Raw genomic sequence first — 26,796 nt, forward strand, 5'->3', positions numbered from 1 at the left:
GTTTCGCGACTGTACTTCCTTGATGGTGTGACCTATGAGCAGTACTTATCTGGACGTAGAATTCTTTTTCTTCCTTCGAGACCTACCAGTACATTGAATTTGAGGCCAAAAATACAATTAATAAAAAATATGAATCATTGGGGATGTATAGGACAGGAAACATGTGGCATTTAACCTGTTAAACAGTTTAATAACAACTTCTAGGACATCGTTTGGTCAGACTGATTTTCTATTTTAACAAAGTTTCTTGGTCAAATATGCCAAGATACACAGGCACAAAAAACAAGTTTTTAGGATGATGTGATGTTAATTACAACGAACAGTGTTCGTAATAAGCACAACTACTTTTTTAACTTTTGCAAGATTTAGGGAAGAAGAATATATCTTTCTTTATCTTGGAACTCAAAACCTGATATCATCATGTGTTTAATGCCATGTTTGGAAAGTGATTGATGAAATATTGATTTCACTAATTGGATGGTGTGTACATCTGTTACAGCTGGAGTCTCTCCAGAGGGAGAAGGAGTTTGTGCAGAAGGAGCTTGGCGAGGTTCACCGAGTGCACAAGGAGGAGATGGAGCTTCAGCAGCTGCAGCACTTCCAGGTAGTACCACTAGGTGGCAGCACTTCAATGTATCACCACTACCTGGCAGCACTTCCAGGTAGCACCACCAGGTGGTAGCACTTCCAGGTAGCACCACCAGGTGGCAGCACTTCAATGTATCACCACTAGGTGGCAGCACTTCCAGGTGTCACCACTAGATGGCAGCACTTCGATGTATCACCACTAGGTGGCAGCACTTCCAGGTAGTACCACTAGGTGGCAGCACTTCAATGTATCACCACTAGGTGGCAGCACTTCCAGGTGTCACCACTAGCTGGCAGCATTTCCAGGTGGTACCACAAGGTGGCAGCACTTCCAGGTGGTACCACTAGATAACTTTGCCTTTAATTAACAGTTTGTTCAAGTGGACCTTGGTAATATGAATTAAGACAAAAAAGTATCTGACTATTATATGTCTTGTTTCCCCAGTCTTTCCGCCAGTACCGGGAGATGTTTGAGGAGCAGAAGGCCGTGATTGATCAGCGCTACCGTGCTCTCCTGGAGGATGCCATCCAGGACGCCGTCTTCCTCTCCAGCCGCAACACTGAGCTCGTCACAGAGAACCAGCAGCTCCGACAGTGTAAGTCATACCTACCTGTACTAATGTAGTTACTGTCGTAAGAGCACTGAGATCGTCACAGAGAACCAGCAGCTCCGACAGTGTAAGTCATATCTACCTGTACTAATGTAGTTACTGTTGTAAGAGCACTGACATCGTCACAGAGAACCAGCAGCTCCGACAGTGTAAGTCATATTTACCTGTACTAATGTAGTTACTGTTGTAAGAGCACTGACATCGTCACAGAGAACCAGCAGCTCCGACAGTGTAAGTCATATTTACCTGTACTAATGTAGTTACTGTTGTAAGAGCACTGACATCGTCACAGAGAACCAGCAGCTCCGACAGTGTAAGTCATATTTACCTGTACTAATGTAGTTACTGTTGTAAGAGCACTGACATCGTCACAGAGAACCAGCAGCTCGGACAGTGTAAGTCATACCTACCTGTACTAACTGTAAAAACAACACTGATCTCGTCACAGAGAACCAGCAACTCTGACAGTGTAAGTCATATCTACCTGTATTAACGTAGTTACTGTTGTAAGAACACTGAGCTCATCACAGGGAACCAGCAGCTCTGACAGTGTAACTTATATGAACCTTTACTACCGTAGTTACTGTTATAAAAAAGCATACTGACCTCCTGTCATCCATGTCACCGAGGGCTGATGAAGTATTGTGTGTTTGACGTGTCAGATATCATCCATGTGACCGAGGGCTGATGAAGTGTTGTGTGTTTGATGTTTCCGATATCATCCATTTGACCGAGGGCTGATGAAGTGTTGTGTGTTTAATGTTTCAGATATCATCCATGTCACCGAGGGCTGATGAAGTGTTGTGTGTTTGACGTGTCAGATATCATCCATGTGACCGAGGGCTGATGAAGTGTTGTGTGTTTGATGTTTCAGATATCATCCATGTGACCGAGGGCTGATGAAGTGTTGTGTGTTTGATGTTACAGATATCATCCATGTGACTGAGGGCTGATGAAGTGTTGTGTGTTTGATGTTTCAGATATCGGAGGACTCAAGGATGCTGTTACCAAGTCAGGGGGCAGAATCCCCCCCTCCGATATCATGCTCTAGGTACAGGATCTGGGATTGAGGAATTACACTCCAAGTATTAAGCAACCAAGATCAAAAATTACCTTTTTTAAGCAAAGAATCTTTTTTAATAGTTATTACATTTCTGCAACTCATGATAGTGGCCATCTTTAAATATTTGCATATAAATCACATGCCTGTGACTGGCTGGCAAAACAGACCACTGGTTCCAATAAAAATATTTTCAAACATTTAAGTATATAAAAATGCAGCACTTGTGTTGAATTTGATAATCTTTTAATTATGTGTTGATAAATGGGTCTAAAAATCAAAATATTTCACTGATTGCTGTAAGCTTTTGACCTATTTAGATATATACAATGCTTAAATGTAACTAGTGCATATTGAGAAGAAAGCCCACAGCAAGCCAGGCTGTATTGTCTGGTCGTTCACATGGCTGAATGATGACAGAGAAATATAGTTTTGCTGCTTACCAGTATATTAATTTTGTGACACTGACATGAATATGTCATGGGAGTGGGCTATTTTTGTTTTTATTTATTTCCATACCTTAGTTTTTATATGAATCTTTGCACAATGAATATCAAAATGGTGTTGGGAGAAGATACCAATATATATGCATTTATTGTTTATCGAAGTTCTACTTTGCCAATTTTACAGTCTGTGATATTGAACGGAGGACATTATACATAATCATATGCACAGATTCAGATTTATCACATATGTTCATTCTGTTTTGACACAATTGCAGGTCTAGTCTGCCTCTTCTTTGTTAAATATATCTATTATAAACAGAAATATTCCAACTTAAATTTGTATCCACCCCTGCGTATTTTGGGGGATACAGCTACATGTATGAGGACTTGTTCAATATTTTCTAACTTTGTATATATCTGAAGCCAGAGCGTGCTTGTGTTTAAGAGTAGATACCTTCAGAAAACTTTAGTATCATGCATATTTTCAATTTTCACCCAAAATAAAAAATAAAATATTGTTTCAGAAAAATTATCAAACCCATTTAAGAGTTATTTTCAAAATATTAAAGCATGCATTGTTTTGTTGTCATCCTTCATAATTCTGAAATTAGGAAGTCAAATCGTAGCATTTTGGGTGAGGGAATATAAACTGAGGATGTGTTGTGATTAATGTGGGATTGAGGAGACAATGTCATGTGATTGCTATACTATATCTCATCTTTGTTATCGCATGCATATGTAGAATTCAAAGTGTTTGACTGCAATTGTAGAAATTTAGTGTCTTTGGCTGTCTGTGTGTATTAATGGGATGCGGACAGTGTCCTGCTCTCTGGTTCATGAAGAATGGTCATGGTGACACGTTTGGTGATTTCTAACAACCGCTGGCGGTTGTCAATTGCAATAATTTCATTTTGTGATAGTATTATAGTATACCATATTCTGATGAAATTGAAATTCTAAACATATTGTTCTGGATATGTATGATTTTAATGCTCAGATTTGAAATAATATATATTTTATTGTTAAAATTAGTTATCTACCACTGCAGCATTTGTGTGAACAATCTAATTATGTAACACTTCGATAGGATGGGCAAACCAGGTGTCACTCATCAATGTAAATACAGGAACAATTAGAGAATAACTATGATGAAATGTTATCCTACAAGGAAACTTCACAGACTTCATGTTAATCTTCTGATGACCTAGCCTTGTTAATATATGAAATTATGAATAATGCGTGAGTATAACATTGATTCAACTGCCCAATCAGTTTTTGAGACCTGCTCACATTACATCTACAAATATCAGAAAAATATTTTCACTATTAAAAAGGAAGAATCTCTAGAGTCTGGCCCCGTTCCACGAAGCAGATCCCATTGTCAGTCTTGGTCTATAGACGTAACAAGCATCATTCCAGTGATATGCATTGTACAATAGGTGTAAAAAGATAGACAAAGTGGTGTTTGAACAATCTAAAATAAATACTGGTTGGGCAATGAATCGACAACCAAAATAAATACTGTATGTTCCGTCCAATTATTGTTATCAAATAAACTTTTTTATCTTTTGTTGAGTACTTTTTCTTAGTACAGCTGAATGGAACAGCTCTTGCATATGAAGCAAAGGGAGACAACTCTATCCAGGCAGCGTTACACCCTTCCCCGGAGTAACTGATTCTACACACTGTACCCATGTTGGATATCAAACCCAGGCCTTGTGCTTCAAGTCTTTATTGAAATACATCCAGTATACACATGATAATTTCAGTGTTATTGTGCTTTGACAGTTCTGTGCTCTCAAAATCTTTTGTTTGAGACTACTACCCTGAACTTGGCTCTTAGCATCATTTTCAGGAGAGTTCATTATTATTAGACTGAACTCAGTCTGAAGTCACAGTTTGTATATGACCAAGTCGAATTTGAATCCTGCAGAATCCCACACTCTATCCTACCCTGGTCGCTGATGTCACAGATGAAGATGATTGCACCAACTGTAGCATGCCACAGTCTGGTGAATTGTCCTTCCAGAAATAAAATAGCGACACTGTTACTGGCACATATTTATTTTCAGTTGTTAAATACAGAAAATAAAGGAGACATTGAAAGAAAACAATCTAGTATTTGATTAAAGGTCACTTTACACTTTTCATATTCCATAGACCGTCGTTCAAGAAGTGAATGTTGTCCACGCCGATACCCTTGTTCTTTTGTAATCTGAAACACAAGGACAGCGCTGCAGCAGTGAGGGAGTTGGGGTTAAGGCTGCTTTGACCATGTTATGGTGCTGACAAACCAAGAAACAATCCTGGTGAATCTGGGATTTGAACCAACAATCGTTTGTTCTGGCGTGTGATAGGATTCTGCAAGCTGAATTTCAGTACCTTTGACAACCGGGTCCCCTGTGCCGCCTAAGAGACATATATAACATCACACATCTTTTGGAAACAACAGTCCATGTTACGGAATGACACAAGTTAACCATTTTCCTGGTCACAGTGAGTTGAGTTACACACTGCATTCTTATATCACAGTATGTCTGGGACTGGGAGAAAACCAGAAAGTGACGATAAAAGTCCAGTTTCAACCCTTGTCGATCTAGCTTGAATTTAGATCGATTGCAGGATATACAAAGCATTTGTACTGTCAACTCGGCAATTTCGCGAGGTGAGACTCGTTTTTTAACAATATAGATCTTAATTTTCGATCAGACTGTCTTGACTTGACACCACCATTTTGTTTGATACAAATGCAAGTAATATGATAAGTGGAATATGATTGGGACTTGTAATAGCCACTGGTAGCGCTACACTTGAGCCACAGAATTCAAACCTAGTTCGGCAAGTTTGGAAACTGCACTTTTAAAGACAGTTAAATCCCTTGCCTCAGGGAAATGTCCTGTTCTTGGTATTTACCACTTCAGTGAGGCCCAGGGGCATATAATTAAACAAAGCTAGAACTGTATTTAATTTGTTTATTATTAATAGTGTTTAATGCACTCGGCAATATTCCCGCAACAATTGAGACTGAACAATACCGATTGCTATTGTGTTGGGGTACAATTAATACTATCAACAAGTCAACAAGCCCAACCTGATCCATTAACTAATGACCAGCACAGGTTGCTGGGGACCTATTCTAACGTAAAATACCCACGGAGTGGACTAGCAGAGGTTGCTGGGGGCCTATTCTGACATTGAATCCCCATGCAGTGGACCAGCATAGTCAGAAAGAAAAGCGAACATAAGTGACTTGCAGTGGAAAGACAGATTATTATTGTCATTATATAATATATCACATGACCATCCACTTACATTTCATCTGTAGCCATCTTTGTGAGACCAATGGCTAGTGCATGCTCCTTTCCCTCGGCCATGATCGCCTGTAGAAGCTAAGGAGGATTGCAACACAGACACACATTCGGAAAAAATCAGTATTCAGCAAGATGGAAAGTGCTGCTTGGTGAAATGTCTTACCCAACATGAGCATGATCAGTGCAGTAAAATACTGTAAATCTATGAAAAGAGGCTACCACTGACCTTGACCTGACTTCTCTGTGAAGCCAGACTTTATTTAAGTTTCAACAATCTGAAATTCATCAACTACATCCAAAGAACAGCATTAACGTGAGTGAGTGGGGTGAGTGAGCGAGTATGGTCTTACACCAGCTTTAGCAATACAATATTGCAGGGGTGGTGGGGCTGCCTGATCATGAGATTGTTCGCTTGTCCCGATGAAAGCCTGGGTTCCATTCCCCACATGGCTACAATGTGTGAAGGCCATTTCTGGTGTCCTCTGCTGTGATATTACCAACATATTGCTATAAGTGGTGTAAAACCATGCTCACTCTCTCACCAGCAATACCGCAGCAATATCATGGCAGAGGGAAACCAGATATGGGCTTCAAACATTGTATCACTGTGGGAACTGAACCCGGTCTTCAGTGGGACAAGCCAATGCTGTAACCAATAGGATAGCCCACCGCTCCGCCAAAAAGGAGTTTGTAATTGCTATATGGTATATCTTATGCACTGTAATATTTCGGACCTGGGACTATTTTCACACAACGATCTTCGCGTTAGGACTAGTCTCTGTTCGTGTATGGGAGTAACGTGTACCCTGGCCTCTCACTGCGGCTGCCTGCTTTCATTTCTTTGATAGACCTTGTCTGTATTAAAGAATTAACAGTAGATTTAAGCTGAAGCACCTCTGTGTATACGAAGCAGTTCCCAAAGGATACAACAACGGAATCTTTGTCTACTCTGGTCATCCTGGCGCCCGGCGACGTCAGCCCCGGGCACATGATGTTGGCACCGCTCAGTACAAAGCGGATTGCACCCTTGTCCACTTGCATGAGGGGAAGCAGGAACGGGTCTGTTCATCCAGAAACAATATCAACTGTAATGACTGTAATAGTAATAATGTACACTTACCCACGCGAAACGATGACCGTTATAAGAGATGAGGGAGAGATTGTAATTTTTTTATGTTATCATTGGACTATTACAAAATGAGCTTACTAGACCGGACAGAATGTTACTAGACTCAGGCTTCAGATGAGTGGCTAAAGTCACAGACTGAAACACTTGTACACACTGATCATAATAAAGACAAAACACTGAGACATCTCGATGACCATTATACCAGTAATCACGAAAAGAAATGACCCTACATTGGCCATAGGCTACTGCTACAGTCCGTTTGACTCCAAATGAGAACAATGAATTGCAAAATAACTTGAAATCCAGAAAAGTGTATGAAACATCAATACTGTACTTGACCATGGTTAGTTGGTTGGTTGGTTGTTTTACGCCGCACTCAGCAATATTCCAGCTATATGACGGCGGTCTGTAAATAATCAAGTCTGGACCAGACAATCCAGTGATTGATATCATGATCATCGATCCACGCAATTGGGATCGATGACCTGGATCAACCAAGTCAGCGAGCCTGACCACCCGATCCCGTTAGTCGCCTTTTACGACAAGCATAGTCGCCTTTTACGGCAAGCATGGGTTGCAGAAGACCTATTCTATCCCGCATCTTCACGGGTCGTACTTGACCATGAATACCCTGTACCCAACAAAATCTGAATTTTGTTTATTTGAAGACCCATGACGGATGAAGTTCTTTAAGAAACTATCATGTAATTTTGTATAGAAATATGTACATGACACGTAGGGGGGACAAACCGTGGAAGGCACAGCACAAGCACACATGCACTGCACGTTCTGTGGTAGGGGAAATGACAGAGCGTTAGAGGGGCCGTCTCATGATAATTTCAGTCGCAATCTGACTCGCTCATGCCATAGATCTCGTCGTCGGAACTGCTGGTGCCTGAACCGACTGCCACTATTATAGGTTGGACTGTTGCTGGCCGTAGTCCATCTCGTGACCAATAACGTGGCTTTATCTCGTCAACGACTGTGGCCACATAACGCCTCCATGTTTCTACTGTTACCCGACCAAGGGATTCCTTTACGAGTTGTTCAACGTCTCGTAATTTGAACGTTGTATTCGATCATCCAACGTCACCCTTGACGATGCCCCACACCAACTAGATTGAATTCAGGTCACAGTGATAAGGTGGCAGTCGTAAGACAGCGTGACCCTGACCCTTGATGTAACTCAACTTTATACACGGGGTCAGGTTTCATAGTTTTGATGATTTCATAGAGCTGTGGTTTCGTCGCTCGAGAAGGAAAGGTAATGTTCCTCCGTTGCAGCCAAGTAACCATGTCTCCTTTACGGTTATTAGAGGTTGGAGTCTTGCTTTCTGGATCCTGCACACTATGATACGGTGCATTGTCCATGACAATGAGAGACTTGGTAGGCAAAGCAGGGACTAATTTATCTTTCACCCACTCCAGAAATACATTGCCGTTCATTTCTGTGTGGTAGTCCCTGTTGTCTTTGGCCTTGGCTCTAAAGACAAGGTCACAGTCTGGGAGAAAACCCTGACTAGCAGAACCAGCATGGAGAACTATGAGGCTTTCACCCTTTCCCATTGGTAACTTTCTACCAGACTCCTTACAGTCACCACTGGGTACCCACTGACTGCTGGCTGTGTGTGACGCATTTACCCATGTCTCATCTAAGAAGATCAAATCCTTCTTCACGTTTCTGCTTGATGGTACGAAGGTAATGATTTCGGCTACGAACAATGTCAGACCGTTCACACAACACAGCCCTAGACAACAGGGACTACCACACAGAAATGAACGGCAATGTATTTCTGGAGTGGGTGAAAGATAAATTAGTCCCTGCTTTGCCTACCAAGTCTCTCATTGTCATGGACAATGCACCGTATCATAGTGTGCAGGATCCAGAAAGCAAGACTCCGACCTCTAATAACCGTAAAGGAGACATGGTTACTTGGCTGCAACGGAGGAACATTACCTTTCCTTCTCGAGCGACGGAACCACAGCTCTATGAAATCATCAAAACTATGAAACCTGACCCCGTGTATAAAGTTGACAGTTACATCAAGGGTCAGGGTCACGCTCACGCTGTCTTACGACTGCCACCTTATCACTGTGACCTGAATTCAATCTAGTTGGTGTGGGGCATCGTCAAGGGTGACGTTGGATGATCGAATACAACGTTCAAATTACGAGACGTTGAACAACTCGTAAAGGAATCCCTTGGTCGGGTAACAGTAGAAACATGGAGGCGTTATGTGGCCACAGTCGTTGACGAGATAGAGCCACGTTATTGGTCAAAAGATGGACTACGGCCAGCAACAGTCCAACCTATAATAGTGGCAGTCGGTTCAGGCACCAGCAGTTCCGACGACGAGATCTATGGCATGAGCGAGTCAGATTGCGACTGAAATTATCATGAGACGGCCCCTCTAACGCTCTGTCATTTCCCCTACCACAGAATGTGCAGTGCATGTGTGCTTGCGCTGTGCCTTCCACGGTTTGTCCCCCCTACGTGTCATGTACATATTTCTATACAAAATTACATGATAGTTTCTTAAAGAACTTCATCCATCATGGGTCTTCAAATAAACAAAATTCAGATTTTGTTGGGTACAGGGTATTCATGGTCAAGTACTGTATTGATGTTTCATACACTTTTCTGGATTTCGAGTTATTTTGCAATTCATCGTTCTCATTTGGAGTCAAACGGACTGTAGCAACCAACACACTGTGAAGAGGTTAGGACATATTGATATATGGCACAGGTAGCAATAATGAAGCTACATCACTGTGACAAGAAGGAACTTGACCTGGGCCAGTAGCGTTGTTTGTTTGTTTCTGTGTCAGCAGTCATAAGCTCACACTCTGTAAATCAAGTCTGCACCAGACAATTAAGGGATTGACATCATGAGCATCGATCTTCGCAATTGTGATGCGATGACATGCCAAGTCAGAGAGTCTGACCATTCAATCCCATTAGTCAGCTTTTCTACACGCATGGGTTGCTGAAGATCAATTCAAACCCGAATCTTCACAGGTCACAGACAAGATTGTACTTGAGGCTGGACCAATGGTAAATAGTATGAGCAAGAATGATCCATCAAAACACTGACACAACCAAGCCTATTATAGTCGCCTCTTATGACAAGCATCTGAGTGCAAGGGGCAATTTCAGCCCCAGGGAGGACAATTCCAGTGATTGACACATGGGCAGGGAATACTTACATTTGTGAATGAGCCTGAGTGTCGGACAGTACGGGCCATCTCTTTGTCGGAAGAACAGGAGGTCACCTGTCTGATTGGCTAGAATTTCTATATGTTCATGACTGTAAACAAACAAAATCTTATTAACGATGTCAACAGACTTATGACATTTATGTTATGCAGACATATCTATTATGAGTCATGATAACAATGTTTTGGAACTTATTACACAAGCAGGTAGAGAAACCATGAGTAAAATTCAACTAGTCCACAGCACAAAATGGAATGTTGGTTTGTGTAATTTTAATAGATCTTGCAAGAAGACAACTAGTCCTTCAAGATTTTCACTTGTCTTGGACTGACAGACTTGTGCTCATGTCTTACCCTGAAAAGTGAGGACACAACACAGAGAGAAAACATATGCTAACGGAAAATAAGGAACAGCTTTAAATGGAAGCTAAGTTGTATGAACTTTTGAGCGTCTCCCGTGTATACTTCATTGAATTTTCAGCAACAGATCAGGGCCCCAATCCACAAATGATTGTAGCGCAACGACAGTTGTAAGTCTATGTTGAAGTATGGGAGTGACGATAACCTTAGTGCAATGATAGCTTTGAGGAACTGACCCCAGATTCTTATATTACACTCAGTGATATACTTTGTTGATATAAAACATATTTACCGACCTGACAGCAATATTCCTGCTTTACAATGGAGGCCTGCAAATAACTGAGTCAGGGCCAAACTATTTTTGATATTAGGAGCAACCATACACGCTGACGATGTACGATGATACGGCATCAACCAAGTCAAGGAGTGGGACCACTTCATCATGTTGATCTAGTCATCTCTTTTGACCAGCAAAGGTTGCTTAGTGACACTAACCTGTTATCCCCTCTGGGACTTAATTATATCCTCCGGTGTAAACAGGTAAAGGTGAAACAAGCTTGGGGCCAGAACTATACATTTACTACTTACTACCTTCCTTCAGTGTGAGAGTTGTTTTCTAAATGACTTTTTGTTTACAGTCTTTAACTGCTAAATAGCAGCATGTAGTAGAATACTGAATCAAAACATTTGGGCTCATGATTAATTTTGGGGATATTTTTTGTAGTCATGACCTAGCACACAACTTCTAAATGTCTATAAATATTCCCGATCCCAAACTTGTTCTGTTCAGTATGTATTACAACAGATCTCACCATTTGACAACTTTAAGTGGCTCCTTCTTGGGCAAAATCTCATCAATGTAGGATTTGATGTGTGGGAACTGCTCTAGGACTGCATTGCGGATGCCTTTCTGTACTGACGATTTGGCATTGTTCACGTTCGATACTGCATCCTTACTGTCAAACCTGGCACCGAAATGGAAGACATTTGAAACTATTAATGAGCATACATCATAAAAAAAATGAATTCTATCATTCTAGCAATCTCAGATCTTAGTGCTCGCTACTGCTACACAAAGCTTGGAGATCAGATCTTAGTGCTCGCTACTGCTACACAAAGCTTGGAGATCAGATCTTAGTGTTCGCTACTGCTAAACAAAGCTTGGAGATCAGATCTTAGTGCTCGCTACCGCTGCACAAAGCTTGGAGATCAGATCTTAGTGCTCGCTACCGCTACACAAAGCTTTGAGATCAGATCTCAGTGCTCGCTACCGCTACACAAAGCTTCGAGATCAGATCTTAGTGCTCGCTACTGCTACACAAACCTTGGAGATCAGATCTTAGTGCTCGCTACTGCTACACAAAGCTTGGAGATCAGATCTTATTGCTCGCTACCGCTACACAAAGCTTGGAGATCAGATGTTAGTGTTTGCTACCGCTACACAAAGCTTGGAGATCAGATCTTAGTGCTTGCTACTGCTACACAAAGCTTTGAGATGAGTTCTGTGAATTAATGTTAAGCGAAGCCTGCTAAAGTTGCATACAATCATTCACCTAAATGAAACTGTCCAGAATCAGTTCAAAGTTATGCGTGTTAAGAAGAATCAGGGTGTGAACTGCTGTGAATTTGTGCCTAAAGAAGTGCTCGAGAAGGCCCAGAAAGCATGTTCAGTGAATATCAATAAGGAAAACTGAACTTTGTGGTACAAAGTCATTGTAATTGATAGATTATGTGACTGTTTAACATTTAAATTTCATTGTATGTACCTGGGGATTATGAGTGAGTGTGAAATTTAATATGCATATCGAATATGACAGTATGAATGCAGATTTTATGTTTATTAGGAATGATTATTAGTGATGTCAATAACAAAGTGAGAGTGCTATTTATACTAGGGCTGGGACGAGTCCAAATCTGCTACCCAGGTACCCAACCCCCTATTACCTGACACTAACTGGGTTGCCCCGGCAGATCACAAGAGTTGGATACAAAATATCCGAAAGGGATTTGTTTTACTGGAGCCTGGGCAATTTTTTTAGACAGACTCATAAAACGATCTGATCATACATACACTGGAGATGACTGCAGCTTTATCTTGACACAAAAATAGCAAAGTTCGAAAGAATGTGTGCATTACAGTTTTACTCCACTAGTCCTTATAATGATAACATATAGCAAAACCCTTAAAAATGGCAGATTTCTACTAGTCCTTATGATACCTTAACTATTGGGCAGTTTGGCAAGGACTACAGGACTAGTGCCAATTTCTACGCTGCATTATCAGAAAGAAACGCAAATATCAGTAACTGAATTTAGATGTAACCATGGAGTTTTATTGCTATTGTCATTAAACCATATATCATGTGACTAACCACGGTTGAGGGTAGTCCTGTTAGTAACAAGGTCCTCCTCAGTGCCAGCTGAGCCGTGTTACCCATCCCAGCCCTAATTTAAATATCATATTTGTCATTTGTTCCTATAATAAGATTCTCACTGAAAGAGAGAATCTGGTTGGTTGGTTGTTTTACGCCAAACTTAGCAATATTAGAGCTTTATGGTGGCAGTCTGTAAATAATCGAGTCTGGACCAGACAATCCAGTGATAAATATCATGATCATTGATCCATGCAATTGGGATAAAACAAAAAAACAACAACAAAAAACCAAAAACAACAACCAAAAAACCAAAAACAACAACCAAAAAACCAAGGAGGAAGTCCTCCATTATATGTTCATTTGAGACATTGTATTCAGAAAATTATAAAAGAAATCTGGCTTTTGTGAACATTTAATGATATTCTTTTCATTCCGAATACAATACTGTCAATAGGTTAGTTTTGACTTAATCTTTCATTACAAACCACAAATATGCAGATGTGATTGACTAATTTTTTGGTAAATATCGTATGGCGTATGGACGTATTTTCACAAATTCATTGTCATTTTTTCGGATTCTGCATAAATTACATTGGAAAATTAAGATTATGATATACCGCGTCAAGTAGACATAATGATTATCTCGTCTCGTCAGATGGGTCACAGCGACCGGCAAGTGCTGTTTTCCCGGTGTCAAGCAAACGTGCCCCAATCAGCGTCTATTTTACTGCGATTGCTTCGCTTTTCGGCGATTTCGCAATATGAAACATGATCAGAACATCGTAACAGATAAAGAACAGTTTTGACACGATTCCGTGATAAGTCATATTGACTTACTTCTTAAACATGTTGTAATATTTTGGTTCTTCTGATCAAAGCATGCTCGGCAGAAGTTGTACTCCTTTTGGGGTTTTGTATTCCGTTAGCGCTATGTCTTTGCTCCAATGGTAATAAAACTTCATTGGTATTTACTGAAAGATCCGATATGTACCGTAAATAGAGCATACGCAATCCCAAATCGGCATGTAACCCAAACTTGTAAAATTCCGATGTGATAAAATGCGACCATTTTGAAATACATTATTTCTAAGGCTATCGTGGGTAGCTGATTTCAAATATTTACAAAGTTATTCTGTCAATATGTTTACTCTCTGTGCTATTTTCTGTGCATACTTTTGCAACGAAAGACCCTTGGTCATAGTATCAACCATCGGTTTATCTGGACCATTTGAATATAAGCTTTGAGGTAAGTTTAAGTATGGCGGAATTTATTCATGTTTATAAAATTATCTGGACCGATATCTCGACTCACTTTGCATGCTCCGACCGTGCCATCAGTGTCTCCTTGGAAACGTATTTTGTGGCTCTGTTTCCGAAAGTGTTTATGATTGAACGTATGTTGTACCCTGTACACGAGTGCACGATCAGATCAGTCAAACAAAACAGTCCCGATACAAATCATTCGAAAACTCCGTGGAGATGTGCCTGACTTCTTATCTTGTTATCAAACATTAAACGGACAAAAAATAGTTTTAAAAAACCCTGCATGAATTCATTTCGCCAGGCTAAACCATTTACATCGAATCAAACTAACTCGCGAAGGTGGTTGGGTGCATCACATTCATGGGGACCACGATCTGTCTGTCGTCGTACATAGCAAATGGATATAGCTAGATTATTTAATGTCTCTAGTAGTTCTATGCATAACTATTCTAGAATGCAAAACGAATTTGATGGTGTTACTATCTTGTTTGGTTAAGTGTTTGTAAATGTCTCTCGTTTTCATGAGATTCCTTCAGTAGTTCTGTCTTGCAGTTTTGTAGTGGTTTGTTGTTGTTTATCTTTGGTGGTTCCTTTTTTTTTTTTTTGATTGTTGCTGGTTTCTTTGTTTTGTTCTTTGTTATATTGTCTTTATATATTGTTTCATTTTTTGGGCGTTTTTGTTGTTGTTGTTGAATGTTTGCTCTGTCGTATAGCTGTTTGTCTGGTTGATTGTATGGTTAGTTTGTTGATTGTTTGTTTTCCTGATTGCTTGTTTTGTCTGCCCCAAGAAACCAAAGAAAGAGCCAAACTAACACACTAACAAACGAACGAACAACCAACCAATGAGTGAGTGGGTGAGTGAGTTGGGTTTAACGCCGCTTTTAACAGTATTCCAGTCATATCGCGGCGTGTCAGCTTCATGTCGGAGGAAAGCCCGAAGTCGGTCTGCCCGATGCAGGTCTCAGACGTTTACCACTTCGGTGAAACCCACGAGCACAGGTATGGTGCTGACAAACCTAGAAACATAATTGGGGCGAACCGGGATTCGAACCCACAATCATAGGTTTCTGGCGTGTCCAAGGGACGCAACTCTGCACAGCGAATCGCGGCGCCTTTGACGACTGGGCCACCCGTGCCCCACCAACCAATGAAACAAACAATGAAACGCACGCACGCACGCACGGTGAAACCCACGAGCACAGGTATGGTGCTGACAAACCTAGAAACATACACATTCTGCATAAACATATACAATACTTTAAGACAGAAATTAATGATATGATCTTACATTAAATGTGGTCATCACAATTAGATTACATTGTAAGTCTTAGACAAATATAAATAACACAATGCATACCCTGTGGGTGATACAAGGGTGTGGATCCTAACTGCCACACGTATGGTAACACCATAGATTATCTGAATAAACAATACATAGAATAAAACACTATTTAACATTAAATATATTGAACAAAGTAATACACACATTTTGTTTACAATGATTTGCATGTATCACATCTGAATCTGTACATTACTAAGCTTTTTAAAACACTCTTGAAGTAAAACATTTTCACACATATTTCATTGAAGTGATACATTTTGGTGATAAAGTATGGGTGTTTAGCTTATCTTATGCAGATTTAAATATTTAGACATAATCAACATTTATGTTAGATTACATACATTTAGTTTACTTCATATGACACTTTAAACATACTGTATTATTTAAATACAACACAAGATAGAGATTATAACCATTTAACTCACCTGATTTAATATTATCTCTTTATCCTTTGCTGGTCTAAGCAGTTCTGTCAGTTCATGTGCTGAGAGAGTATGCAGTGTAATCAAAGCATGCAGTTTAACAATAGGTGTTAGCTTGGCCAATCAGCAAATGAAGGCCATGGGGCAGTTAGTAGGTAAGACAGGTCAGATACACTTTGTTATAGCTGACTGAAACTGACAACTAGTTATATATAATAAATATACGTAAAAACCTAAAATGAAATTAAAACAAATATATACAAAAACTACATCGGCCACAGTAGCGAAAAGAACAAGTAAACCAACCAACAAACAATGAAACAAGAAAACACCCCCACCCTCCTTCCCCCACCACCACACACACACACACACACATACACCAAAAAATAGGAGAAAGAAACAATAAAAGAAAGCAACCTTCGTATAATACAAAAACAGCAAACTAACCATACAAGCAATCAAACAGTGAAATGAACAACTAACCAAACAAAAAATAAGAAAAATGGAGACAGAAGGAAACAACAAAGTAACCAATCAAATAACGAACAACACAAGCAAACAAATATTAAAAGAACCAATAAACAAAGTAACCAACCAACCAAAGAAACTACCAAATGACAAGAAACCCCAAAGAAACAAACGATCAATCAAACAGCTAAGCAAAAAACAAACAATAAACGAAAAAACAACATGATAAAACAACACAACAAACAACCAACGAAGCAATAAAAAAAACGAAGCAGGTAAAAAACAACAAAGAAACAGCAAAATTACTAATCAACCAAACAAGAAATAAATAAAAAATATAAAAATGTACAAAACAAAAAAACAACAACAACAAATCAAGAGCAACAACCAAAGAAACACCAAACCAAACAAAAAGAACAACAAAAAGGACAAACAAACAATCATTGAACCAAGGAATGAACAAAACAACGAACGAACCAACCAACCATGCAAAGTAAATATCCCCGCTAATAAACCAAGCAACCAAGAAGACAAAGTAACGAACAACCAACCGACAAATAACAAAAGAAAGAAACAAAAACAACAGGCAAACCACAACCAAAGGATGGAGGGAGAAGTAAAAAGGATAGAGTGGAAGTAGGGAGGACCAAGGTGGAAGGTGGGAGGATGGAGGAAAAGGATTGAGAGAGAAGTAGAAAGGATAGAGGGGAAGTAGGGAGAATCGAGGTGGAAGGTGGGAGGATGGAGGGAAAGGATTGAGAGAGAAGTAAAAGGGATAGAGTGGAAGTAGGGAGGACCGAGGTGGAAGGTGGGAGGATGGAGGGAAAGGATTGAGAGAGAAGTAGAAAGGATAGAGTGGTTTTCCCTACGCCCCCTCTATCCCTTTTACTTCTCCCTCCATCCTTTCCATCTATCCTCCCACCTTCCACCTCGGTCCTCCCTACTTCCATTTTTCTGGTTGTTATTTGTTTAGTTTTGTTTTGTGTGTTATTATTTTTTTGTTATATGTTTGATTGTTTCTTTTTCAATTGCTTGTTTGAAGGTGGAAGGATGGAGGGATAGGATTGAGAGAGAAGTAAAAGGGATAGTGGGGAAGTAGGGAGGATCGAGGTGGAAGGTGGGAGGATGGAGGGAAAGGATTGAGAGAGAAGTAAAAGGGACAGAGTGGAAGTAGGGAGGACCGAGGTGGAAGGTGGGAGGATGGAGGGAAATGATTCAGAGAGAAGTAAAAGGGATAGAGTGGAAGTAGGGAGGACCGAGGTGGAAGGTGGGAGGATAGATGGAAAGGATTGAGAGAGAAATAAAAGGGATAGAGTGGAAGTAGGGAGGACCGAGGTGGAAGGTGGGAGGATGGAGGGAAAGGATTGAGGGAGAAGTAAAAAGGATAGAGTGGAAGTAGGGAGGACCAAGTGGAAGGTGGGAGGATGGAGGGAAAGGATGGAGAGAGAAGTAAAAGGGATAGAGTGGAAGTAGGGAGGACCAAGGTGGAAGGTGGGAGGATGGAGGGAAAGGATTGAGAGAGAAGTAAAAGGGATAGAGGGGAAGTAGGGAGGACAGAGGTGGAAGGTGGGAGGATGGAGGGAAAGGATGGAGGGAGAAGTGAAAGGGATAGAGGGGACGTAGGAAAAACCATGTGGAAGGTGGGAGGATGGAGGGAAAGGATTGTGAGAGAAGTAGAAAGGATAGAGTGGTTTTCCCTACGCCCCCTCTATCCCTTTTACTTCTCCCTCCATCCTTTCCCTCCATCCTCCCACCTTCCACTTGGTCCTCCCTACTTCCACTCTATCCCTTTTACTTCTCTCTCAATCCTTTCCCTCCATCCTCCCACCTTCCACTTGGTCCTCCCTACTTCCACTCTATCCCTTTTACTTCTCTCTCCATCCTTTCCCTCCATCCTCCCACCTTCCACTTGGTCCTCCCTACTTCCACTCTATCCCTTTTACTTCTCTCTCAATCCTTTTCCTCCATCCTCCCACCTTCCACCTCGGTCCTCCCTACTTCCACTCTATCCCTTTTACTTCTCTCTCAATCCTTTCCCTCCATCCTCCCACCTTCCACCTCGGTCCTCCCTACTTCCACTCTATCCCTTTTACTTCTCTCTCCATCCTTTCCCTCCATCCTCCCACCTTCTACTTGGTCCTCCCTACTTCCACTCTATCCTTTCTACTTCTCCCTCCATCCTTTCCCTCCATCTTCCCACCTTCCACCTCGGTCCTCCCTACTTCTACTCTATCCCTTTTACTTCTCTCTCAATCCTTTCCCTCCATCCTCCCACCTTCCACCTCGCTCCTCCCTACTTCCACTCTATCCCTTTTACTTCTCTCTCAATCCTTTCCCTCCATCTTCCCACCTTCCACCTCGGTCCTCCCTACTTCCACTCTATCCCTTTTACTTCTCTCTCAATCCTTTCCCTCCATCCTCCCACCTTCCACCTCGGTCCTCCCTACTTCCACTCTATCCCTTTTACTTCTCTCTCCATCCTTTCCCTCCATCCTCCCACCTTCTACTTGGTTTCCCCTACATCCACTCTATCCTTTCTACTTCTCTCTCAATCCTTTCCCTCCATCTTCCCACCTTCCACCTCGGTCCTCCCTACTTCCACTCTATCCCTTTTACTTCTCTCTCAATCCTTTCCCTCCATCTTCCCACCTTCCACCTCGGTCCTCCCTACTTCCACTCTATCCCTTTTACTTCTCTCTCCATCCTTTCCCTCCATCCTCCCACCTTCTACTTGGTTTCCCCTACATCCACTCTATCCTTTCTACTTCTCTCTCAATCCTTTCCCTCCATCTTCCCACCTTCCACCTCGGTCCTCCCTACTTCCACTCTATCCCTTTTACTTCTCTCTCAATCCTTTCCCTCCATCCTCCCACCTTCCACTTGGTCCTCCCTACTTCCACTCTATCCCTTTTACTTCTCTCTCCATCCTTTCCCTCCATCCTCCCACCTTCCACTTGGTCCTCCCTACTTCCACTCTATCCTTTCTACTTCTCTCTCAATCCTTTCCCTCCATCTTCCCACCTTCCACCTCGGTCCTCCCTACTTCCACTCTATCCCTTTTACTTCTCTCTCCATCCTTTCCCTCCATCCTCCCACCTTCCACTTGGTCCTCCCTACTTCCACTCTATCCTTTCTACTTCTCTCTCAATCCTTTCCCTCCATCCTCCCACCTTCCACTTGGTCCTCCCTACTTCCACTCTATCCCTTTTACTTCTCTCTGAATCATTTCCCTCCATCCTCCCACCTTCCACTTGGTCCTCCCTACTTCCACTCTATCCCTTTTACTTCTCTCTCAATCCTTTCCCTCCATCCTCCCACCTTCCACTTGGTCCTCCCTACTTTCACTCTATCCTTTCTACTTCTCTCTCCATCCTTTCCCTCCATCCTCCCACCTTCCACCTCGGTCCTCCCTACTTCCACTCTATCCTTTTTACTTCTCTCTCCATCCTTTCCCTCCATCCTCCCACCTTCTACTTGGTCCTCCCTACTTCCACTCTATCCTTTCTACTTCTCTCTCCATCCTTTCCCTCCATCCTCCCACCTTCCACTTGGTCCTCCCTACTTCCACTCTATCCTTTCTACTTCTCTCTCAATCCTTTCCCTCCATCCTCCCACCTTCCACCTCGGTCCTCCCTACTTCCACTCTATCCTTTTTACTTCTCCCTCAATCCTTTCCCTCCATCCTCCCACCTTCCACCTCGGTCCTCCCTACTTCCACTCTATCCCTTTTATTTCTCTCTCAATCCTTTCCCTCCATCCTCCCACCTTCCACCTCGGTCCTCCCTACTTCCACTCTATCTCTTTTACTTCTCTCTCAATCCTTTCCCTCCATCCTCCCACCTTCCACTTGGTCCTCCCTACTTCCACTCTATCCCTTTTACTTCTCTCTGAATCATTTCCCTCCATCCTCCCACCTTCCACTTGGTCCTCCCTGCTTCCACTCTATCCCTTTTACTTCTCTCTCAATCCTTTCCCTCCATCCTCCCACCTTCCATTTGGTCCTCCCTACTTTCACTCTATCCTTTCTACTTCTCTCTCCATCCTTTCCCTCCATCCTCCCACCTTCCACTTGGTCCTCCCTACTTCCACTCTATCCTTTCTACTTCTCTCTCCATCCTTTCCCTCCATCCTCCCACCTTCTACTTGGTCCTCCCTACTTCCACTCTATCCTTTCTACTTCTCTCTCAATCCTTTCCCTCCATCTTCCCACCTTCCACCTCGGTCCTCCCTACTTCCACTCTATCCCTTTTACTTCTCTCTCAATCCTTTCCCTCCATCCTCCCACCTTCCACTTGGTCCTCCCTACTTCCACTCTATCCCTTTTACTTCTCTCTCAATCCTTTCCCTCCATCCTCCCACCTTCCACCTCGGTCCTCCCTACTTCCACTCTATCCCTTTTACTTCTCTCTCAATCCTTTCCCTCCATCCTCCCACCTTCCACTTGGTCCTCCCTACTTCCACTCTATCCCTTTTACTTCTCTCTCCATCCTTTCCCTCCATCCTCCCACCTTCCACTTGGTCCTCCCTACTTCCACTCTATCCCTTTTACTTCTCTCTCAATCCTTTCCCTCCATCCTCCCACCTTCTACTTGGTCCTCCCTACTTCCACTCTATCCTTTCTACTTCTCTCTCCATCCTTTCCCTCCATCCTCCCACCTTCCACGTGGTCCTCCCTACTTCCACTCTATCCCTTTTACTTCTCTCTCAATCCTTTCCCTCCATCCTCCCACCTTCCACTTGGTCCTCCCTACTTCCACTCTATCCCTTTTACTTCTCTCTCAATCCTTTCCCTCCATCCTCCCACCTTCCACCTCGGTCCTCCCTACTTCCACTCTATCCCTTTTACTTCTCTCTCAATCCTTTCCCTCCATCCTCCCACCTTCCACTTGGTCCTCCCTACTTCCACTCTATCCCTTTTACTTCTCTCTCCATCCTTTCCCTCCATCCTCCCACCTTCCACTTGGTCCTCCCTACTTCCACTCTATCCCTTTTACTTCTCTCTCAATCCTTTCCCTCCATCCTCCCACCTTCCACTTGGTCCTCCCTACTTCCACTCTATCCTTTCTACTTCTCCCTCCATCCTTTCCCTCCATCCTCCCACCTTCCACTCGGTCCTCCCTACTTCCACTCTATCCTTTTTACTTCTCTCTCCATCCTTTCCCTCCATCCTCCCACCTTCTACTTGGTCCTCCCTACTTCCACTCTATCCTTTCTACTTCTCTCTCCATCCTTTCCCTCCATCCTCCCACCTTCCACGTGGTCCTCCCTACTTCCACTCTATCCCTTTTACTTCTCTCTCAGTCCTTTCCCTCCATCCTCCCACCTTCCACCTCGGTCCTCCCTACTTCCATTTTTCTGGTTGTTATTTGTTTAGTTTTGTTTTGTGTGTTATTATTTTTTTGTTATATGTTTGATTGTTTCTTTTTCAATTGCTTGTTTGAAGGTGGAAGGATGGAGGGAAAGGATTGAGAGAGAAGTAAAAGGGATAGAGTGGAAGTAGGGAGGACCAAGTGGAAGGTGGGAGGATGGAGGGAAAGGATTCAGAGAGAAGTAAAAGGGATAGAGTGGAAGTAGGGAAGCCCGAGGTGGAAGGTGGGAGGATGGAGGGAAAGGATTGAGAGAGAAGTAAAAGGGATAGAGTGGAAGTAGGGAGGACCGAGGTGGAAGGTGGGAGGATGGAGGGAAAGGATTCAGAGAGAAGTAAAAGGGATAGAGTGGAAGTAGAGAGGACCAAGTGGAAGGTGGGAGGATGGAGGGAAAGGATGGAGAGAGAAGGACGTGGCTGGCCATTGCATTTTGGTGATGTTTTGCTGCTGGGGAAAGTCAGTTACCATATGTGCACGGTAGGCACGAGCGTTATCGTCTTAAAAGACAAAACGCTGAGTTATCGCCGAGTTCTACCAGCTTTAAGCATGCGAATAACCCTCAGGCGGCCAGCACGTTGTAGACGACGCTTTCCCAATCCGATCACAAATGTTGCTTTAAAGCAAGTGGCGAGAACTTACGTGTTACTGTTGATAATGAAAATCAACAATACTAATGGCTCAGATCGACTTGACGACCTTTCACTGAAGTGTCAAAATCAAGAAAGACCCCCCGCGAGAGGAATTGCATGGTCTGCGTGAAATGTTACGGGTGTGTTGAAGCGTAAGGTTTCGCATCTCCGGTAGTCATTTTTCAAGCTGATCTATCTTCTGAGAGCCGATCATAACATGTATATTTTTCTGGGATAGTCTTTTATGGAGCGTGGATAAAGGGTTAGGCGGGAAAATGGGGAACGCTATAGTCGGGCAGTAGGGAAACATGGGGATAGGAGCTTGGAAGGGAAGGCTAATGGGAAGACAGACAGATCAGGTAGGATAATTAGGAACATTGGAGTATGAGCAGGTAAAGAACTATATGGAGGTTGGGGCAGGTGGGGAAATGGGGGACAAGGTAGCAGGGAGAAGGGGACAATAGCAGTAGGAAGGAGGAAGGAGCGGGTAGAAACATTGGGGATCCTAATGGAAGGACAGGGGTATGTGCTGGTGCACATGGGGAAGACGGGAGCATCAATGGGAAAGAAACTATACAATGGTAGAACGGGGACAGGGACAGCAGGGAAGACGGGAAGAAAAGTAGGGCGGAGGTAGGGGCAGGTGGGGACCATGTGAAGTTTTTTGTTTTCCAAGTAAAGAAGGGAAATGCGTAGTAGTACAGTGGGTTCCAGCCCCTAATGCCTACGTCCACTTTTCCCTACAGTTACTATTGCCAACAAAAAAATAAAGCAGTGTGGAGTAATGCCTACACAATGAAAACAACAAACCCATGCTAGGAATGAACTCTTCCAATATTAGATTTCTTTGAGAAGCGATCCTAAGTTAGATGGGCGGCGTCCACTAATGCATACATCCAGTAATGCTTTCATTTCAGCTAGAGATTTGCATTTCTCAACATAAATATAATTAACTGGATTATGTCAAGTTATTGTTGAAATGATCTACATGTCCTTTCTAGTTGTGATCTTAACACGAGTTGATCTCCATGCTCCCCATAGTTGTGATTTTAGCAGAGGATTAACCGAACTAACTGAGTAGAGGATAAATACTCTTTAAAAACTTCATGAGTTATCTCAAAAGTCAAAACATGCATTGGTAGAAGGATAAAATGACAGTGTTTGCCCATTTTTGTTCATTCGACATGGCTAATCCTCATCGTGTTGAGTTTGTGACATCCCAGAAAGGTGGACAGCAGGTCGTCCTAGATGGATATCGGTACTGCCTGAACAACAGAAGACAGACCTGCGTACACTGGAACTGCGTAACCACTGGATGCACAGGAAAGTGTACCACAGTTGGAGACTTTGTCAGAAACCGTAGCCCTCACAACCACCCAGCAGAAGGTATGACGACTTTCCGTACTTTAAGTGTTCTTAGAGAGAGAGAGTCCAAGCTGAGACAACACCAATCCAGGCCATCTTTGAGGAAGAGGTTGCCACACTGGAAGAAGATGCAGCTGCAGTATTTCCATCCTTCTATACAAAGAGAAGTGGTCTCTACAAGCAGCATAGGAAGACTATTCCAGCCCTCTCGCAGTCACTGGCACAAGCTCAGCTCCTGGGTACCTGGCAGGAGACCTTGGACGGCAGACCCATTATGTGCGTCAACGATGGTGATGATGAGAAGATTATTTGCTTTGCCACCGAAGACCACCTTCACCCTGTTCAGCAGTTGGACACTTTATATATGGATGGAACGTTTTATTCTGCTCCAGCCCTGTGGAATCAGTTGTACATGGTGCATGGGTTAGTTGGATCCAAGATGACACAGTCTGATCTTTTGTTTTCTGCCCAATCGCCAGAGATCCACATATGTCAGACTCCTTCAGAAGCTTAAGGAGACAGTGATGCAGATCACAGGGGGTCCTCTACAGCCACTAGTAATACAGACTGACTTGGAAGTTGCTGTGATGCAAGCTGTCGAGGAGGAGTTGCCTGGTACAGACATCAGGGGGTGCTTCTTCCACTATACGCCGTCAGTGTGGAAGAAGGTTCAACATTTGGAGATGGTCAATCAGTACAGAGACAATCTAGACATCCACAACCTTGTCAGACGTGCTGCTGCACTACCACTGCTACCAGTCAACATGGTTCAACAATCCTGGCTCGATGCAATGGAGGATGCCCCTGATACGCCCCAGATCACGGCATTCAAGGACTACATGGTGAATAATTGGGTCGACGACAATGCCATGTTCCGTGCTGGTATTTGGAATCACCACACCAACTTTGGTCCTCGAAGCAACAACCACCTTGAATGGTGGCATGCCCACCTTAACAAGACTGTTCAGCGAGCCCACCCCAACATCGACTGCCTTGTGAGAGTCCTTCAGAAGCTAGAGAAAACAGAAAGGAACAAGATTGCCCAGTATATCCATGGTGCACGTCCTCCACCCCGCAAGCGAGTCTATGTTGACCAGAGGATCCAACGTCTGAAAGATGACTTGGTCCATCACAGAAAGTCACCTCTTCAGTTTCTAGATGCTGCAGGACGTTTGCTGAAACTCTCATAAAGAACTGTATGATGATTGAAATCAGAAATCAGTGTACACTGCTATTCTGTCCATGTACTGATATAAGAAATCAGCTGGTGTATACTATAAGAACTAATGCAATGATGCAGAAATCATAAATTATTACTGTTAGTGTTATGGCAATGTGAAATAAAAAGTGACTTCATACAATTTTCTGTCCTTTGTCGCCTATAGGCATTATTCCACTAAAGGGGACTTGTCCAGTTAGAGGTTGGGTAGCACTGATAGCAGGTGTCACTGAAAATCACTGGTGCATGACTTTGTTTATTGTAGACTGTGGGCATTAGTGGATGTAGGCATTAGTGAACACCCTGCCGTACAGTGTATGTGATTATGTGTATTGTCAAGTGTATTTCAGCTTTTTTTTCCATTACTAAGTCTTAGTTCCAGTTCAAGCTGCACTATGACAATTTCACATTCACCTTTGCTTGCTTGCTCTATTGTTTCTCTGGCGTTCGACTGTCTTGTCCAGCTTATTATATTCAGTGATAAAGTGCCAGCTTACTGTCACACTTACATTACATGCTCTCATGGGTGCAAGTCAGTGTTTACATTGCTGCATATATTTCATTGTAAGACAGGTTAGTGTTTACAAACCTGAGCGTAGTGTATTCAAACCCGTGAAGTTTAGACGATGTATTCATGGGTGTTGGGCTGGTATTTGACGACAATAACAACACTTATGAGATATTCTATGCATATATTTTATTCAATGGAAAATCATATCAAGTAAATTCATCAATCGTGTGCATATCTATCTATCAATAAGCATGTGTTGATGGACACAAGTTAACACTTTACATGATGGGACCACACAGGACATTGTTAGGCTAAAACCTTTTAAAACTATAGATAAATATGTCATTTGGCCACATCAAATTTTCAAAAGTACCAGAACCAATTATTGATATTTTAGCTTACTGAACATTACCTGTTCATACTAATCTTTCAATACTTGTACTAGAATCAATTCAAATTGTGATGATATGTCATAATCAATATATAAAACTCAAAAGATTAACAGTAGTAACATGAAAAAATCAGGTGTTATTCAATTTTTGAGGAGTATATGGCTCTATCCTCCTTTTGTCAGAACAAAATACTGTATTTCCTAAACAGTTCAACTAAAATGTATTATGAAATGGAAACAAATGTGAAAGAAAGAAATAAATCAACTTACTGGAAATGTAAATTACATAATCACCAAGCAGTAATGAAACTACATCCAACACTCCAGCCTGAGACGGCTCATGTCAACTCACAGTTTTCACCATTGATAAAATAAATATCTAGCTGTGGAATCATAGCTATGGACTTCTCTGCTTTTATTATCAGACACCCATCAGTAAGTAAAGCTGAGCAGTACATAGCTAGGATTTCACAGCTAACAGATATCACATTTTTCAAACACTGCATGTGATACCATATTGGTTTCACAGACGTCATTACACTTGCCCACAAATCATCAAAACAATTGCAATGTACATTGTAATGCTACATTCAGGTTGGCACCATTTCTCACTGAGTGATTGATTAAGGCAGCATATCAGCATCTTGCAGCTATTTGCAGCGAGACGGAACTCTGTCATCAACAACACACACAGGTTATACACTATATACATGCATACAGTACA

The 26,796-nt window shown here is 42.3% G+C and overlaps 2 protein-coding genes across 2 annotated transcripts in view; one reads left to right on the plus strand and one right to left on the minus strand.

Moving 5' to 3' along the window:
- LOC139449824 (kinesin-II 95 kDa subunit-like) overlaps positions 1 to 3,384 on the plus strand; it is a 33,854-nt gene extending 30,470 nt beyond the window's left edge. Inside the window, exons 22-24 of the mRNA XM_071231371.1 lie at positions 500 to 604; positions 1,034 to 1,184; positions 2,180 to 3,384. Of these exons, the coding sequence (XP_071087472.1) occupies positions 500 to 604; positions 1,034 to 1,184; positions 2,180 to 2,250 (327 nt within the window). The 3' untranslated portion in view covers positions 2,251 to 3,384. The remainder of the gene's footprint in view (positions 1 to 499; positions 605 to 1,033; positions 1,185 to 2,179) is intronic.
- A 1,378-nt stretch (positions 3,385 to 4,762) lies between these two features.
- On the minus strand, positions 4,763 to 14,016 carry LOC139450015 (malignant T-cell-amplified sequence 1 homolog). The gene is made up of 6 exons (XM_071231635.1): positions 13,934 to 14,016; positions 11,534 to 11,686; positions 10,353 to 10,453; positions 6,944 to 7,077; positions 6,018 to 6,085; positions 4,763 to 4,920 (listed from the first exon to the last, which is right to left on the minus strand). The coding sequence occupies exons 1-6, from the start codon at positions 13,942 to 13,944 to the stop codon at positions 4,839 to 4,841; spliced, it is 549 nt and encodes a 182-aa protein (XP_071087736.1). The 5' UTR covers positions 13,945 to 14,016; the 3' UTR covers positions 4,763 to 4,838.
- Positions 14,017 to 26,796: the final 12,780 nt, after the last annotated feature.

Source organism: Haliotis cracherodii, unplaced genomic scaffold, assembly GCF_022045235.1.
Source record: "Haliotis cracherodii isolate W230 unplaced genomic scaffold, xgHalCrac1.p SCAF_8, whole genome shotgun sequence".
In the NCBI taxonomy this organism is placed as follows: Eukaryota; Metazoa; Mollusca; class Gastropoda; order Lepetellida; family Haliotidae; genus Haliotis; species Haliotis cracherodii.

Bases quoted from the DNA above. Each gene is read 5' to 3' on its own strand.
- LOC139450015 (XM_071231635.1), bottom strand. The intron at 10,454-11,533 runs GTGAGATCTGTT...GTTTGTTTACAG, and splicing joins CCACTTAAAGTTGTCAAATG to TCATGAACATATAGAAATTC. The intron at 6,086-6,943 runs GTATCCTTTGGG...TAGCTTCTACAG, and splicing joins TAGACAAAGATTCCGTTGTT to GCGATCATGGCCGAGGGAAA.